The sequence below is a fragment of the Rhipicephalus sanguineus genome, chromosome 3 (genome assembly GCF_013339695.2).
Source record: "Rhipicephalus sanguineus isolate Rsan-2018 chromosome 3, BIME_Rsan_1.4, whole genome shotgun sequence".
Taxonomy (NCBI): domain Eukaryota; kingdom Metazoa; phylum Arthropoda; class Arachnida; order Ixodida; family Ixodidae; genus Rhipicephalus; species Rhipicephalus sanguineus.
The window spans coordinates 105,902,292-105,919,851 of NC_051178.1; the positions used below are offsets into that span (position 1 = coordinate 105,902,292).

The 17,560-nt window shown below is 45.0% G+C and overlaps 1 protein-coding gene across 1 annotated transcript in view; it reads right to left on the reverse strand.

Moving 5' to 3' along the window:
• Positions 1 to 2,546: 2,546 nt before the first annotated feature.
• The window catches only part of LOC119386902 (lactosylceramide 4-alpha-galactosyltransferase-like), a 42,181-nt gene continuing 27,167 nt past the window's right edge, over positions 2,547 to 17,560 (reverse strand). The window contains exons 2-4 of the mRNA XM_037654178.2: positions 8,521 to 8,554; positions 5,910 to 6,038; positions 2,547 to 4,631 (exon numbers count right to left, since the gene is read on the reverse strand). Of these exons, the coding sequence (XP_037510106.1) occupies positions 3,799 to 4,631; positions 5,910 to 6,038; positions 8,521 to 8,551 (993 nt within the window). The 5' untranslated portion in view covers positions 8,552 to 8,554 and the 3' untranslated portion in view covers positions 2,547 to 3,798. The remainder of the gene's footprint in view (positions 4,632 to 5,909; positions 6,039 to 8,520; positions 8,555 to 17,560) is intronic.

Consider the following 17,560-nt stretch of genomic DNA (forward strand, 5'->3'; position numbering starts at 1 on the left):
CCCTGGACTATTCCTAATTGTTTTCACTTTCTACTTTTATAAGGAGATCGCCATTTCTGGCTCAGTCATTTCCCGGAACGCCTACCCTTGGTTTCGCAAGAAATAAGCATACACATTTGTATTTTCATCACTTGAACATGTAATAATGTAGAAAGCCACAATGAAATACCCTAACAGGAGTTGGCATTGCAATATATACTTACGTGATGCATATTTATGAAAAAAATGAGGGCGGATCCATGCCTGTGAAGTTTGAGTTAACAGTGGAGCTGGCAAGCAATCGCCACCACATAGTGAACGCTCTTCATCCTTCATCATCTTCTTTCTTTCTTTCGTTCTTGACTCTTTCTAAATATTCTAAGTCTTTTTTCTTTCTTTCTTTCTTTCTTTCTTTCTTTCTTTCTTTCTTTCTTTCTTTCTTTCTTTCTTTCTTTCTTTCTTTCTTTCTTTCTTTCCGTATTTCCCTCTGTCCTCCTTTCCGTCATCCTAATCCTCACATCACTCCTCGTCTCCTCAGCGTCACTACCCATCCCACCCCTTGCTATACTCTACTGTACATGGCTATGCTATGGTGTACCCTCTCTCCGCCTCCATTTCGTCCTTTTTCTAACATTAGCCCTCCTCATCCTCACTTCTTTCCCACCCCATTGCTATTCTATACTGTGCTTAACTATGCTATGCGAGGAGCTGCTTGGTAAATACTCACTGTCTGTGGCGCATAAGCTACACTATACAAAGGTATTTCATACTTTATCCTCTCCCCTCCTCCTTTCCTTCATTCTTACGTTCACATCCCTTATTCTCCTTCGCACTTCCCTTTCCCACTCTCTTGCTATACTATACTGTGCATGGCTGTGCTATGCCAGGAACTGCTTGGCACATACCCACTGTCTGTGGCGCAAAAAGTGTACAAGCCTCTGCCACGCTTGCCCTCTCCCCCTTCCTTGACTCCTCCTCACCCTCACTTTCCTTACCCACTCCTCACTATACTATTATAGGCATGGCTATGCTATGCTAGGAGCTGCTTGACACATACCAGCTTCCTGTGGCGCACCCGGCGAATTTTGCGTGGACGACAATGGACGACAATGGTGCTACTCCTCCCTTAAACAACTCCGCTGTTCAAAGTAAACATGTCACGCCTAGATAATAATTAATGCACGGAACAGTCGTTATCGACTGTGGGGCTGTACACGATCTGTGCCTGGGTGATGATGGCATCACTGTAGACGGCATGTTCCTTGAAACAAAAAGGTAAGGACATCAAGACACTGCTTTCGACAAAATTGTCTAATAACATGAGTGACAGAAGATTGACGGTGTGACAAATTGAAAAAGAAAAGAGTACGTTGGCTGGAAGCATCTTCGGTACAATAAATAGCCGTACCTCAGGCTAGGCCCTCGGTGTCCCGAAAAGCACGTCCTTGGAATTATTTTATATTCTTGTTGGACAGAAAATACCACGATGCGTGAAAACGGAACTGTGTGAGCGTGATCATTACAATAGCAAGCGAAGCTTCTATGAGCTGCAACTTTCGGAGGCGGCCGCGGCGGCGGCATAGTTCGCGAAAAACCCGACGCCAGTGAGTGTACAGAAATGCGGGTGCACGCAAACAGGCCCCCGAAGCTGCACCGACCACATGCGTGTATGCGCGTGTTACAATAACTCACGCTTTTTCGATTATGGACTTGTCGGTAACCAACCAGCCCTTCTTGCTATGGACATGTGATCTTTCATCGAGGTCACTTGTAATTTCACGTTGCCACATTTTATCGTTGCCTTTCATTGTTCCACGCATGACCATCAGTGTTGCCTGCAGCAGCAGAAGTGTTGCGGTGCTAAGCACGTGGGTGAAGGTGCGATTCCCGGCATGGAAGAAGGAAACAGTTTGGAGGGAGCATTGCGCAATGCGAAAGAAAGAAAGAAAGAAAGAAAGAAAGAAAGAAAGAAAGAAGAAAGAAAGAAAGAAAGAAAGAAAGAAAGAAAGAAAGAAAGAAAGTGAAAGGAAAGAAGATCAGGCACGCACACGCGAACCTTCGTTTGCCCTCATTCTCCGGATAAAAGAAAAACTTCTAATTTTTAGATTTTCATTTCTCTTTATTTCCATTGGGTTAAGGGAGGAGGCAGTGAGGAAGCGCTGCAACTGCAGCTTGACAAAACACTCTGCCCTGTGTGATCACAAGATATGAGCAGCGCGGAGCCGCCACGGTCGTTTGATAAAAATACATAAATATAAAAATTTCTTAAATATACAATACCGACGCAGGATAAGAGACTTCACAACACAAGAGTAAAATGAATAGTTGCATGTAGAACAATTTCACAGCCGTTTACTACATCACAAACATGCAATATGAATATACTATACAGAATTGATTTAACCTAATCAATGTAGGATAGCTATATCAAACAAGCATGCTAGTCCTCCCTATTCAGATGAGGAAATGCTTAAGTGGTAACGCCACAAATTAATTTAGAGGCTTGGTAAATTGTTTTGTAACACCTGTGAGCTCCGGTTAGCTCTAGAGGGAGTACTATGCAGCGTTCCGGGTTTTTTTGTAGAGCGGGGAGGTAGGGGGCACGTCTTTCTAAACATGATAGCTTGATAAAAGGTAGATTTCTTTCTCCCGTTATTTTATTAAATATTTTCTAAAAGTCCAAGGCTACAAATTTCGTTCCCTCCGATTATTTAGATAAACTGTCATACCACCACAAAGATGTAATGCAAGCCCCGGACATAAGAAGGGTCCGGAGCTGGTTGGTTAACGTTCGTTACGGTGAAACATCACAGACAACTTCACCTCTCCCGACTAACGGATCTACTTCATTCGCTTCTCCAATTGGCTGCGCTGCTCCCCCGTGATTGCAATCGAGCATAAATCTCGTATCATTTAGGGCACTTCTGTATACATCTGACTAGAATGTGAATTGGATCGAACGTCATTATGAAATCCCATGACATTTCAGCAAGTGCTACGTCTGAACATATCCATTACAGAAATGCAAAGTTGGCATGAATAGCAGTGAACAGGATGCACAAAAAAGAACCACTCATAATAACTTAATTAAATATCTCTCAGGCACACTCTAGGAAGGCGGGCATTCTAAGCGCAATATCGTTATGGGCTCACTGCACTGCGTTCCATACATAACGCGCAAAACTGCGGAAGCTGTGCAAGAACTTCGGTGAGCGAAATGTGCAACGCCGCGCGGGTCTGGTGAGCTTTCATACTTGCAAATCGTCGCGCTAGTCCATCACTAGCCTGTGTCTAAGGCAGCGCGTCGGGCTGCGAGTGAGGAACCCAGAAAAAGAAACACAACGATGATTAGGTTTGAAAAAAAAAAGGAAGTACTGACAACTACACAATACTGTTTCTTTATGGTGAACAATGTTCTTCAGTTATAGCTTCAGGTAAGAAATAAAAATTTCACGTAATTTCTGGCAAGCACAAGCAATGATTTCTTTTTCGAAACAGAGCTACTACAGAAAATCTCGTCAGCCTCCACAGCATTGCATGGTTTTACGAAGCGGAGTACAGTGAAGCACCTTACAGCGTATATTCGACCCGAAGTTGTCAGCTGCTTGCTCACATGAGTTACAATGGGTGATGCTGTTCTGGCACGGATTCTATCGTGCCTAGAATAGGCTTGGTATATTCCAGGCACTATACGGAGTGCGAGCACTTGTGGCTGCTCTTTGTACGAAGTAAAATGTTGGGATGTTTCTTTGATCATTCATTGATTTGATTTGATTTGATTTGATTCATTGATCAGTAGCACATCGGGACAGCAAGTATTCAGAAGTAGCCCTGAAGAGAGGCTAGCCTATACACGTCGGGGCAACGGGTATGAGCGAGAACGTCCATAGCTGAGCGAGATCCTGTCACCACTCGTGTGTTTTTGCTAAGTTTGTTCCAGAAGTGGACACCGTAGCTACTGTTTATTGCTCTCAGCACTTCAGGCGCACTTTTTGGATTGAACAAGGTCTCCCACTTTTCATATGGAACAGCGAAGAATGCCGACTCATCAATGAAATTGAGGCGGTGTGAAAATTCGGCGTCAAGAGCGAGCGGCGATACCAATGCAGGACCGCACGAGGTCCACTTCTCAGGACTATATACACGCGCGCACTTACCAATAAGGGCCCCGAGGACGGGGTGCTGCTTGTCAAAGAAGAGTATGCCGTTTGCCACGGCATCGTCTTGAGCTCTCGACTGGTAGAACACGCTATTCCTTATTCCTTTCAGTGACCTCATCACGATCACGTCAGTGTCTAAGTAAACACCGCCGCGCTTCCAAAGCACGACGTACCGTAGAAAATCACTGAGATGTGCCACAACATGTGGGCTTCGATGTAGCGCTCCTCCTACCGCGTACAATGGCGCCAACGGAGTCCCCGCAAGTTCTGCGCTCGCGTTCAGTCCCGAGAATCGAAAATTCGGTAATCTTGAAAGCAGGCGAAGGTATTGACATTCGCGTGAGCTGATATTTCCTGTAGAAAGCAAATGCACCGTGTAATGGCCGCTGTGCCGGCAAGCTGACTCGATGCTGCAGGCTTCTCTTGCGGTGAGTCTCGTTTTATTCGATGTTTCGAGGAACCACATGTGATCTTCTCCGCTGTTCGTGGGTTCTGCGAAAAGAACGAAGAGCAAACTGAAGGCACAAGTTTCTGTGATTCTTGTAATGCAGTTAGTGCATGCTAACAGCGGCGATGCACCTTCCAATTCATAATACGTTTAAACTCTTTTAGAACAGAGTTCATATAAGAAGAACCCTCGGCCGCTTCTTGTAATCTTTGTAAAAGCATTTACGCTTATTTTAATACCGCTAAATTAAAGGAAGGTAAACAGGGGATGTGAAGTTCCCGCAGGGGAACTGAAGTATTGGCCGAAGCACATTTTCGTGATGGGGCGGCTCCACAAACAGCGGAAGGTCTGCCAGCGGGGACGCCTGGCAGGGTGTACAACGCGAGTCATAGAGACAGGATTGAAATGGATGTGCCGGATACGGAGATGAAGCAAAGCCCCGCTTTCGCCTTCATCTCAAGGCAGTTTATTGCGGAGGTCCCGCAACATTTCTTGCAGGAACGAACCGCGCCGGCATGTGTCGACGGGATGGTGAGCTGATGCTGAGCAGGCGACGAAGCACAGACAAACCTGTATTTAGGCATTGCTATTCGCTGCCAGTGCTGCACCTTCCGCAATGCTGGAAGAAATTACTAAGGTAGACTACGGTATCCCGCGCATTTCCGAGGTCGACTCCATCGATAGTTTGTGTAGTTCTTCGTGTTTCGCATTGCGGTAAGCCGGTTTCAACCATGCACACTGCACTATTCGAGACCGCTTGTATGTAGGTCCTGTAACAGCCTCTACCAGAGGGGTGGTTGACGACTCTGTTTCGCACGGAATTACCGAGTGAAAGGACAAATGGTACATGAATGTCGTTGGTGTAACAAATATGCGTGATAAGGAGCACAATGATTCTAACAAAGCACCCCTCTACACTACTTTTTGTCCAAGTTCTTGGTTTGTTGTGTCCGCTTTTGCAGTCTCCTGCCCGTGAAATACAGTTCATTGTAATATTGTCGCAAGGATCAGCCCCATTCCAGTCTTCGTGGCCGCTTAGCAGACAGTGTGAAAGCAAAGTGTACCCATAATGATAACAGTATATCGAATCTCACCTGGGCCATGTGGTCAGAGTCTGCGCTTATAACCTCATTGGGGTTTAGGCACGTAATCGTGATGGTGGAGAAATTTTTAAGAGGCCACGGTAACTGCCGTATACCAATACGTAGTGTCTCCAAATGTCGCGCACTGCATCACACTTCCTCAGTGTAGAGTTCTGCCTGACTTTTTACTTTTTTTTAAAAATAAAGGCGGTACAAATAAAGTCAAATCCGCAAACATACCTTTGTTTTCTTCGCCACTTTCTTTTGCCGGTGTCCAAACTAAATCTGATGGCGTGAAAAGTGGTTGGCTAGCGTGTCGTTCGTTCAAATTCCAGTAAAGAAGCAGGGCGGCAGTAGTCACGGTGAACCCTAAAGAAGATAAGGGTTCAGAGACCACATGACACTCAAAACTGCTCGTAAGAAGACAGGATTTAAATGCTTTGTTTTGGAAATGAGGCAAGCTCCACGCAACAGTACCAGCGGTAGTTTACTTACAGATATACGCGCTCTACTGCTGATTCTGCTAATAATAATAATAATAATAATAATAATAATAATAATATTAATATCTGGGGTTTAACGTCCGAAAACCACGATATGTTTATGAGGGACGCCGTAGTGGAGGGCTCCGGAAATGTCGACCACCTGGGGTCCGTTAACGTGCGCCAAAATCTAATGCTGACGCAAACACGCTACGTCTAAAACATAAAGCTCTACTTTAGGTGTTTCTTATGAAATGAATTAGTATGTGACTGTGCAATAAACATAAATACGACACAAAGTGGCACCAACCATGTGCGAGTGTTGAACATTATTCGCTTAAAGAACAACTCCCCCAAACCTAAATGAATGTTACGGAGATATCGTGTTCATCTACTGTGCACTACCCTTTGTACCAATCATAATAATCACATTTATTACGCCAGTAGTAAATAAAAAGTTCGACAACAATGTAATATAATTATATTCAATATATTATTTTTGTGTGTCCGCTCTGGGCTCGCGCCATCACTTATGTTAACGTGACAGCGTTAAAGAGCTCGTTTTGCAGGAATTCCGGTGTCGGCGTCGTTGCTTATGAACGAAAGTTCGAGATGCATGCAAATAAATAAATACTGAAAATTCTCGGTGGTAGTCGAACCCACGCCCTCTGCGGGACAAGCACTTGTTCTACCACAGAGCCACTCTAGTGCTTGAATTTGTGTCGGAAAATAAACTACGAATGTCACGAAATCTGAGGAGTCTTAACGCACGTAACATGGCATCGCAGAAGCGTAGAATCGCGCCAGGCGTCATAGCACGTGAATTGATCAATGAGTGGCTGGTTCAAAGGCCCAAGCGTTACCCAGTGCTCAGGCATAACTAATCATCAGCGGCCGCAGCAACAGCATCAACAAAGTGCGCAGCTGCGTAGGTGCGCATGTCGCCTTACGGACGCGCAGTGGGTACTCAGCCAATTCGCAAAAAGGAAGAATTATGGCGTAGTGGGCGCTTCGCAATTGTTCTTGTAGTGGGCATCCTGGGATAGTTTGAAACGTTCAGTGTTTCGCGCACAGACGTTCCTGCTTTTGCGGTACTGTCGAGGTGTCCACCGAGAAACGAAGCCAGGCTATCGACTGACACGGCGATGCGCACGGGTCCCGATTACGCCATCGCGTTCTGGTCTTGAAGGCGATGCTCCAGCGTCCTCAAATTTTTTTCACGTCGACTAATACCGACAGAAGCTCCCAGTGAGTCCTCCGGCTTCGACGAGACCAACTACGAAAGCTACATCCGTTCCAGTTGTCTATTGATATTTTGTTTGTTTTCTCGTTCGCGTTAAATTGAATAACAGCCCGAACCCACTGCGGGGCAACAGTTAAGGCGCTGCTAAGCTCGGGGATGCGACTTCGATTACCAGCCCCTGCGGCCGCATTTGGAAGCGGGCAAAATGAAACAACACGCGTATATTTAGATTTAAACGCACGCCAAGGAACGCCTGGTGGTTAAAATAAATCCTCAGTCCCCAAATACGGCGTGCTTGATGATCATATTGTGGTTCTGGCACGTAAAGCTATAGAAATTATGAAAGGAATAATATATGGCACACAGAAAATGACCAGGTCTCGTATGTCGTTTTACTCCAGCAGCTCTGATGAAGTACTAGGACAGGGCTGTAATCAGGTCGAGTTCAAACACGAGTGGTGTTCTGCGTGTGAGCTATTCGGAACCCAGCGATGCCGCCTCCATTCTGTCGCTTATGAACGCTTACTGCTTCCCTCTGATTTTCAACCGGTCATCTGTGTGTGTTTTCAGTGAAGTCATCAGACAGTATGTCTTGAATACCTATAGTATGCGTGCATTTTTGAATTTTGAGCTTTTGTGCAAGCTCTGGTATTCACGCGAGTCCGTGTGTATACGTATCCGACGTTGTCCCGGCATAATCATGTAAACTCTCGATGCCACATCATCAGTTACACATCGCTTTCATGTGCATGTAGTAATTCATCGTGCATATGCGAGAGAATCCGTTAGTGTTAACGGTGTGGTTATGTTGGCCTCTAGTGGTAAGCGTCAGTGAGATTCTTGGAAACTGCGCGAAATTTCACCATGTACACAGTAAACCGTTCTGTGTATATCGTGTCATTCAAGTGACGTCGTCCCGTCATCGTGACTTAGTGTTGGCATCGTCAGTTGCTGAAGTAAGCTTTAAAACACCCTACCCCACGGCAAAGACCAAGAATGTCCGGTTGGGTTCGCAAATAACATATGAAGCATGTTGCCAGGCGCTTAAGCGCGATACCGCTAGTGCCTTCAAGCACGAATACCAACGAATGGCCGATGCTCCATAGAAGCGCAACAATGGACTTACCGGCTAACAGCAGTGCCCGGAAGTATCTCATTTTCTAGAGAAAAAAGAAAGAAAAGAAAACGGTTCTTCAACAAGGTAAATCAAACGGTGCGTGTTTGCCGCAACAGACTTAGAGTTGCTGGTCGCACGCTGCTGGCTCAGTTCACCAAGCACTCACATGCGCCTTTTTAAGGCAAATGTGCGAAATTGTGAAAACATTAATGTCGATGTAGGAGGTATTGAATGTGTTCGACCAGTCACAAATTTCGGTGTCACCGACGCTTTCTTATCCGGGTGAAAGTGCTGGATGTCCCTCTTTCTTTTTGCCTTAGAGAAAAGTCTGAAATGACACAATGCCCTTGCTAATCTCTCCAGTGAATGAAGTGGTCGGCAGACCACTTCATTCACTGGAGAGTGCAAACGCTGGTGAGCGCAAACGCTGTTATCGTTCCCTCTGCTAGTCGCTACAACTTTTTTGCCACATTTCTGCCAATTTTCCGCACAAATGCAGTTTGTCCGTGATTCCTCGCATTTGCCTTATAAGTACTACCGTTCGTAGGCATGCTGTATAATTCCGGAGAAAACCAACTGCTTTACGTATGCCAAAAATAGCTTAGATTTAGTGTGGCTGCTGTAGCTGTTCAATTACACATGTAGATATTACGAAATTGATTATGCATAGTACCGCAGCTCGTGCGCTATAAATTTCTTTTCAGCGTAGGTTACTGGTGCGCGTTGTTGGAAGTCGAGTTGTGGACTGTGTGTCGGGTTTCAGACAGAATGTCGCTCCAGCCTCGGCCTTCGGTGCAAATAGTAAAAGAAGTCATTTGGCACACATTCTATGCCCTTTTCTCTCTATGAAAGCGCCATTTCAACTGGGCAGGGGGGTTCGGTTCCTCAAATCACTTAAAAGCGGCAGATATGTTTCGGCGTCTCTATACGTCGCACCTCGAGCTAGATCATATCCAGCTTTTGTGGACACATCACAGCCAGCGCCCCTGGCGGCCCCGGCGCGAAGCTAGCGCGTTTTCAATGGAACTGGCGAGTTTTTCCCGAATAATTAAGTGTAGAGGGTGAATGTTGAAAAACGCAGACCACGGAGCGCTTCTGGGAACCTAAACGGACGAGAAGACTGCAGCGATCATATTGCAGTAAGCTTCAATTTTGTTCCCAGAGCTGTTAAAGATTGTACAATGGGAGTCTATGGAAACGGCGAAAAATGTGGCCTGTTTTTCGAGACAAAAACGGTCACTGTCGTAAAACTAAGCAAGGTATGGTAATGGTCAGGAAATCACATGTAGTCCTGACAATCAGCTTTCGTTTGAAGCCAATCTCAACTTGCCGCAATTGGCATAACATTGTTCCCTAACGCGTTTTATGAAGCGCGGTCGTTCAAATGTTTGTGGTAAATTGATAAACCTTTGCTTACCACCGGCGACAAGGCATCCACCGTGGCCGAGCGAGCTAATCGCTCAAGTCCAGAGCGCGGCATAGCCGCGCCGTCATGGGTTCGATTCCTGGCGACGGATCAGCATTTTTTTTTTCAACCAGTGACTTAGTTCTGCAGCTTCGCACAGGATGTCGCCGCCGAAACAAAAAAAAGAGCTTTCGTTTCGGTTTCGGTTCTTGACTGTAATCTTGAGCTGCCGTTTCTTTTTTTCTCTTTATTATATGACTTTTTTAGTGTATGTTTAAACACTCCACGCGTATCACATCGTTCAGATCTACATTTGTAATTCTTACTTTGCTCCTTTATAAACGTCCTAACAGAACGCCCGATCAAGTTATGGTGAACAAAGCTCTTTCGAACTCTCGTACGCGTATTGTGGTGGAAACTTATTTCTCCCTTCTCAATGATGTCGTTACGACCTTCTCAGTTACCTACAATTCAGCAACGTAAAGGAAGCGAACTAAGCTTAGACAGGGGAGGCATAGTAATTAAATGACAAAGTTAGACGTTTTTGCAGTTGCTTTTTTACTTTAGGGCTAACGCAAGTGTTTGTCGTAATCTTAACGAACGAAGGGGAATTTTTCGAGGGGTTCTTTTTTTTTTGTTAGACACTACTAATGAAACCAACAGATAGTTAAGCGAATCAAAGAATAGGAAAAATTATTTCTTCTTTTTCAAACAGCAGTGCAATGATTTCGCCCTAACTTAAATGAAATCAAAATCACTATCTCGACAAGCATCAGCGGACGGCTCATATACCCTTCTATATGCTGCGCTCTCAACTCGAAGAGACTGTGCGAAATCCCCTTTCCTACCTGGAGTGGCTGTGTTCTCTTACAGCACCATTTTGTAGAGTTACGCGAGACTGCATCTGAGTTAGCTGCCTGCAGCTTTACTTCATTTGTTGCTATCGCACTCATTGCATCGTCCTTGCGGTGAAACTGGGATTTTTATTCATCTCTTGTCATATCTATCGCCCTACGTGAACAGAAAAAAACCAGCATGCCTTCTCCTTTAACATCACATAGCACTGTGCGCTGCATCGGATAGGTCCGTGTCATATGACGTGTGTGGATCAAAGCTTTCGGGAAGTCCAGGGACTGGTGCTTCCAGTTACAAAACGAAAATCCTGTGATTCAGCAGCTTTTCGCACGCACCCGCAGCCCACCTCAACGTACCGCAATAAGATGCCATTTTAAACATGTGTAAATGAAAATGTGCGCATCATGTACTGGTTGCGTAAGCCTGAAACTGAAAGCGGAGCTAGCGTTCGACCTAGCTTCTTCTAAGGTTTTGCTAGTAATACCAAGCTATTGCTAGAGGTGCAAAGTTTTTGCTAGTATAGTACTATAGGATATGGCTAGGCTTGGATAATCTATTCTTCGCAGGTTTCGGTCGGTTCCCCAGACTACGCACTTGTTGCGTGGTTCTGAAGGGGAAATGTCGCGTCACTAGTAGTTACGTGATGGGATCTTAGTCACGTGAGAGAGAAAGTACATCTTTATTAGAGTCCAGTGCGGACGCTGAGGTTGCCCCGCGCCACCCGGTTGTTCCGAAGTTTCTGGCGCCAACACGTCACGTCAATAGTTACGTGACGTTACGGGATTTTAGTGGCGAGACTAATTACTTGATTTTACGTGATTTTTAGTCACGTGGCTAGTTGTTACGTGATTGTAGTCACATAAGTAGATGTGCGATGTTACGTGATTTTGGTCACGCGACAATTGCAGGCCTGGTGTACAAAAAATTGTAGTCGCTCGTTACGCAGGAAACAACAACCTATTATCGATATCACATATATTTTACGATTACGAGAAATTCACTTTCGTTGCTCGAAAGAGCAAGCGAAGCTGCACTCGTGCACTTTTTATCACGTTTCAAAATTGTTTAGGCTTCTACGATTTTTTCTGGAATTTTTTGTATGCTTCATTTGCTCTATTCTTTTTTCTTTCCTGGTGAAGAGCGCATATATATTGCTGTAAGTTTGAAAATATAGTCAGTTTTAAGTTCAGCGCTGTGTGTGTTTTCCAATGTCGTCCTCGTTCCTTGTGCTGTGAAACATCGAATTATGGTCTACAGCGCAATTTTGCAAACAGAAAGCAGCTGTTTTCACTTTTGCATTCCGTTCCTGCTCTTCGGAAGGTGGGGACACTTGCCAGGAGCGTTGCAAGGAGAGTTTGACCGTAGTATCTTTATAATAGCTATCGTATCACGGGCTAGCCGCCGCGCGCTGTGGCTGAATGGGTTGATCATCCATGCTGGCTGTTTGCGCGCAATCGCTAGGGCCTTGGTTCGAATCCCAATGCGGTTTTTTCTTTTTTTGTCTCTCTCAGGATTGCTTATGTTTGCCGCGGTGGTACAGCGGTTACGGTGCTCGGCTGCTGACCCAAAGGGCATAGGTTTGACGGCGGCTCCAGCATTTTTGAACAAGGCGAAATAGCTAGACGGTCGTGTACTTGGTTTTAGATGCACGTTACGAACCTGAAGGGGTCGAAATTTCCGCAGCCCTCCTCTACGGCATGCCTCGTAAACATATTATGGTTTGGGCATGTAGAACTCCAGCAATTATTATTACTAGTACAACGCTGTTGAAGATTTAGTTGCTTGTTTTTTTCGCTGGAGCATTGCAACCAAGATATTTGCTGCAGTTTCGGTTTCGCTTTTGGAAATGGAACAAGTAAAGTTCTAATGTTTTATTTTTTATTACCACACAACCCATTACTTAATAACGAAGAAAAGGAACCCAGATTTTAGTTAACCTCAACGGACCGGGGCCACCTAGGAGTCCAGAGGCCAGGCCCGTAGCTATCAAGGACCCGCCTCCCCTCCCAAAAGTTTGACGGAGGCGGTGTTTTACTGACAAGAATAATGAGAATAGGTGTTTCTCTCAAACTGTCAAGGCCTTCAGCAAGTGCCCCCTCCCTTTACCCCCCCCCCCCCCTCGCTGACTGGCGCAGGCCGGCGGCGGGGAGCGGTGTGCACGGAACAGAGGGCGAAACGGTAGGCAAGCAGACTCGGAAGCGAGCGCGGCCGCGCGCGCCGTTGCCATAGCAACGACAGAGATATCTTCTACCGGCTGCTTTGCTGCTGGCTTGCGTTTCCTTTCTTGAATTCTCGGCACTCGCCACTTTCCTATGAAGAATGCTGTCTCACGCTCATAACGTGCATGCCATTTGTGACCTGGAAGTGCCGGGCGCGCGGCGATAATGCAATCGAGAGGCATGCACGATATCGGGACTGTTTTTGTGAGGCGAAACGACACCCTTTCAACACGTTCTTTAGTGTACGCTGCTTTCCTGAAAAGCATAGGTAATTTCATAGGGAATATTAGCCGATTACACACTGCCTTTGTTGCCGCAACGCCACTTCACGCCGTTGAAAGAGTAATAAGAGGGAGTAACTAAGAGGGAAGACCAGGCATGGACACATGCATGTTGTCTTTACTGATGACTTTCCCTTAACAGGTACCCATGTTAGCAGCAATGTAGTACAACAGAGTGAATGAAAACAGCGAGGAAGAAGACTTCAAAACGAACAAGCGCTTTTCGCTTTACAGTTCTGCTTACCGATTCAATGAGCCAAGTATTCGATGCTCACTAGATTGCCCTCCGCACTGTGTTCCCGAGCCAAGCCTAATTACGGTTCATCAAACTAATGAACAGTTCAACCTCGTCTTGCTTGTTCGCCTCAGGTTTATGACTAACGTGGTCGGTAATGCACTATATATATATATATATATATATATATATATGAAGGAAGGGAGATGATTTTCTAAGGGCTCGTTTATCTTTGTTAGACACAATATTAATGAGAACATATATATATATGAAATGTGTGTGTGTGTGTGTGTGTGTGTGTGTGTGTGTGTGTGTGTGTGTGTGTGTGTGTAGAGAATGCCTTGCGGGTAGTACTCACTGAAAAAAAGAAAAGATGCCTTTACTAACGTTTCAGCCGTGACACCGCCTACGTAGGTCAGTGTCTTGCGAAGCCCATGCCACAGCCCCAGCGGTATGGAATGCCTTTTTTCCGGTTTTTGATGTGTGCTACATGGAAGTTCATTCAATGTAGAAAGCGCCGCGTGCATGTGCCGTTGCTCGACATGCGTTCACTAGTAGTCGCGAAGGCAACGCCACCTCTCAACGTCAACTCCTTTTACTCTTTTATAAGCACAGAATAAATCGAGAATGCCTAATAACGTGCGGATTAATCTTAAACGCATTTTTTTTTTTAGTAAACAGCAGCGGACTGCGTACAGCATTCTGCACATCTTATTCGTGCACTATGAAGGCTTGCCCGTCAGGCAACGCGACATGCCGTCGTGACTTTCAAAGCGCAATTCAACAATGCAAATCCTAATCATATGGTGAAAAAAAAAGCTCGTTTATGTCACTGTAATTCACAGTCAGGGTCTTGTGACATATCATGATTTAAGTAGCGCACTGACGGACGAGGACAGAGAAAAAGAAGGTGCACAACACTTTTTTCTCTGTCCTCGTCCGTCAGTGCGCTACTTAAATCATGATGAATCCGTACCAACTAGCTGAAGTTTCAGTTCTCATCTTAGGACACATTTCGGTCGGTTATCAGTCCATTTAAGAAAGCACATCGCGAATATATATAGTGATAGAGTAAGTATTTACTCTAAAAAGGCGTGACCTCACTAATGCTCACCTCATGTTCCACGATCCCAAATATTTGTCCATAAGTAAATATTGAGAAGGTTATTGTGTATACATATTTGAACTTTCTCACTATCAAGGAGGTAATTTCCGCGTCACTACAAAACCTGCTCAAAATGGTGGCTCTGCGCTGTACAGAACACGTGTGCGCTGTACAGCGCAGAGCCACCATTTAGGGCAGATTTAGGGCCTAATCTAAGAAAAAAGAATAACATGTTATCCGATTGACAGGAATTCAATTCTTTGAGCTATTTCCACTGAGACAAGGCTGAGAGGGAATACCATGTCTAGAGGGTGTTTTCTAAAACGCGTGCATCTATGATAGCACTGTGCTATCGATGCGCATTAACCAGACTTCACACCTGTGTGCAGATATCCCTATTATTAAAGTCGAGGCTACATGCCAGTTATCGTGTCTTCTGAAATATTAATTTTTCTTAGTCGCTTTCGCGCGTATTTCTATTGCAACTTTTATGTTGCAGTAAAATTTAATATTGAATTATATATTTCTTACTATCTATTTTACTATGATTTCCTTATCTACAATAGAGACAAAACTACCCGATACAGTGGAAGGGACTTTCAAGGTGGGCCTACACGTTTGAGCCAAAAAAGAATCCCAACCAGGAATGTCTTCGCAGCTTTGACATTCCTATCAAGCCAGAAGATTCCAGGATTCAATACGCGGCTGATATTTTGCATCATGAAGTACAAAAAAAGCTCCGGTTTTGAAGACCCTCGAGCGGAGCTGTAATCATTCTATTCGACATGGGTCATTGTCCGTTGGGCTTTCAGAGCAAGAAGACTACTGCTTGAAAAGCAGTAGATATTAAGGGAAAAAGCTGATTTCGCTAGGCTTTATCTGGCTGAAGACTGGTATGTTTCAGTCATTGCTACGAGCGAAAAACTACTAATCAAAATTCCTGTGCGTATAAACACCATTGTTCTCTTAAGGGAACCTCCTGGAAAGAAAGGCTTAAGATTTCCTTTGGAACGCCTGCACATCTTCGTGGCAACAGAAGGAGCTCCACTCACAACTGAAGAAATTTTCATATGCTGGGTGAACGAAAGAAGGGGGAATTAAAGGGTTCGCTTTTCTCTGATGTGTCTTGTGACCCTTTGTTGAGCAAGTCAAATGCATTTTGTATTCTACATCAGGAGTGATAAAGAACAAAGAAGTGGTTTTGAGAGATTCTAGGAATAGTTACTATATTATGTTGCATTAACAATCGTTGTTGTCAGCGCAAAAACACCAAAATTCGCTCTTCTGAATTTCTTTGTGCTGATCAAAGTGGACGATTGGGCCAGTAGGTGATTCATGATCGACTTTGTGCTTGCTGTAGTGCAAAGTTGAAAAAGTCTGCGCCTACAGAACATGAAAGGAGAGCTTCAGGAGAACTTCCAGCCCATTAGAGTAACCTATTGGTGTATCTGCGCCAACAGGATTCCAGACAATGACCTCGAGCATATGAGTCGGTCGACCGTGAGAAAAAAAGGGAAAAAAAAAGAAAGAGAAAGAAGAAATGCAATTATGATAGATAAGTGCCTTTTTTAGCGGGATAGACGGCAGATCTAGAGATTATTACACAACACGTCAGTCGTATATGTTCTACTATACGTTCATTCCTAACAAAAAAACTAACCAAGTTCACATTTTCCGGTGTACAAGATCATCTTTCAACGACTGTATCATTTTTGCACACCCGCTTTGACGGCGCCAAGCTTGCGGTGGCAGCCACATTTCAATAAGAACTAAATGTAAACAAATAAAAACTACCTTTAACTTCTTTTTTTTTTACTCTCATTCCTAGCGTTCTCAAACTTATCTAGTTCTAATTTGAGGTAACGCAAGGAGCAAACAAGCATCACCCAAGTGGTACACCAAAGGAAATTTGGTTATTATGCAACCAGAATATCCTGTTCGTACCCAAACATAATGGTTCCCGCTAGTTGAAAAAAGAAACTCGGAAAGCAGCATGCTGCTTCAATATCCCACCGGTACGGCAGCGCAAGAAACTAAACAAACAAATAAAAGCACGATCCTCTTGATGCATCGCGGGCGCATCTATAACGGCCAGACATTTGGCGTGGCACGTCTAGAAAAACTGCCGATTCATTGCCAGTCGTCGCCGTCGAGATAACGCCGACACACAGCGCTCTCTTTTCTGCGCACTGAGGTGAAGCGACTGTCTCGGGGCGTGTGTACTGTTTCTTTTGATTCTCTTTTATTTAGTGCCGCGTCACTGCATACGTCATGGCGGGACTTTTGAATTCTTTAAGGTCGATACGCCACGTGGTGTCGTTCACGCGAACTAGGCCGCTGGTGTCCAGAAAAGCTGCATATGTCGACATCGTCAAATATAACGCAAGCATAATAAGCTTTCACCGGGGTATTCAAGGTGAAACCCCTAAATTGTCACAAACGAACTTATTCTTCTGACTTCAAAGGTTTTCATTATCCTCAAAATGTAGCGTCATCCCAAGTTTCAGAAGTAGCTTACATTTTCGTTTATTCGTGTGAATCTTCCTTCGGGAACATTCCCGTGTTTTTATAATCGTGCGGCTGCCCTCTTAGCTCCCATACGGATCAGTGACTAATCGAGGAGCGAAGCCTCTGGCATTTCTACTTCACCAGAAGCGTTGACGGTGCAGGCGGGACGAGGCCACGAAGGCGAAGGGCTGCGACGACGAAAAGCCGCACTGACGCCAAAGAAAGAGCACCAGAGGAGACGGCCTCGCTCTTAACGTGCAGTGTATTGCCTCCCAGGGTGTTGGCAGCCGCGTACTTACTTACACGGTCCGTAGAAAGTGTCCATCTGTGAGGGGATCTCGGTCGTGACTCTACGTCACGACCGAGACGCACAGCACATAAACATTTTATCCCGGAGGCGTCGATAGTCCGTGTTCGGGGGCTTGAAGGGACAACTCGTCT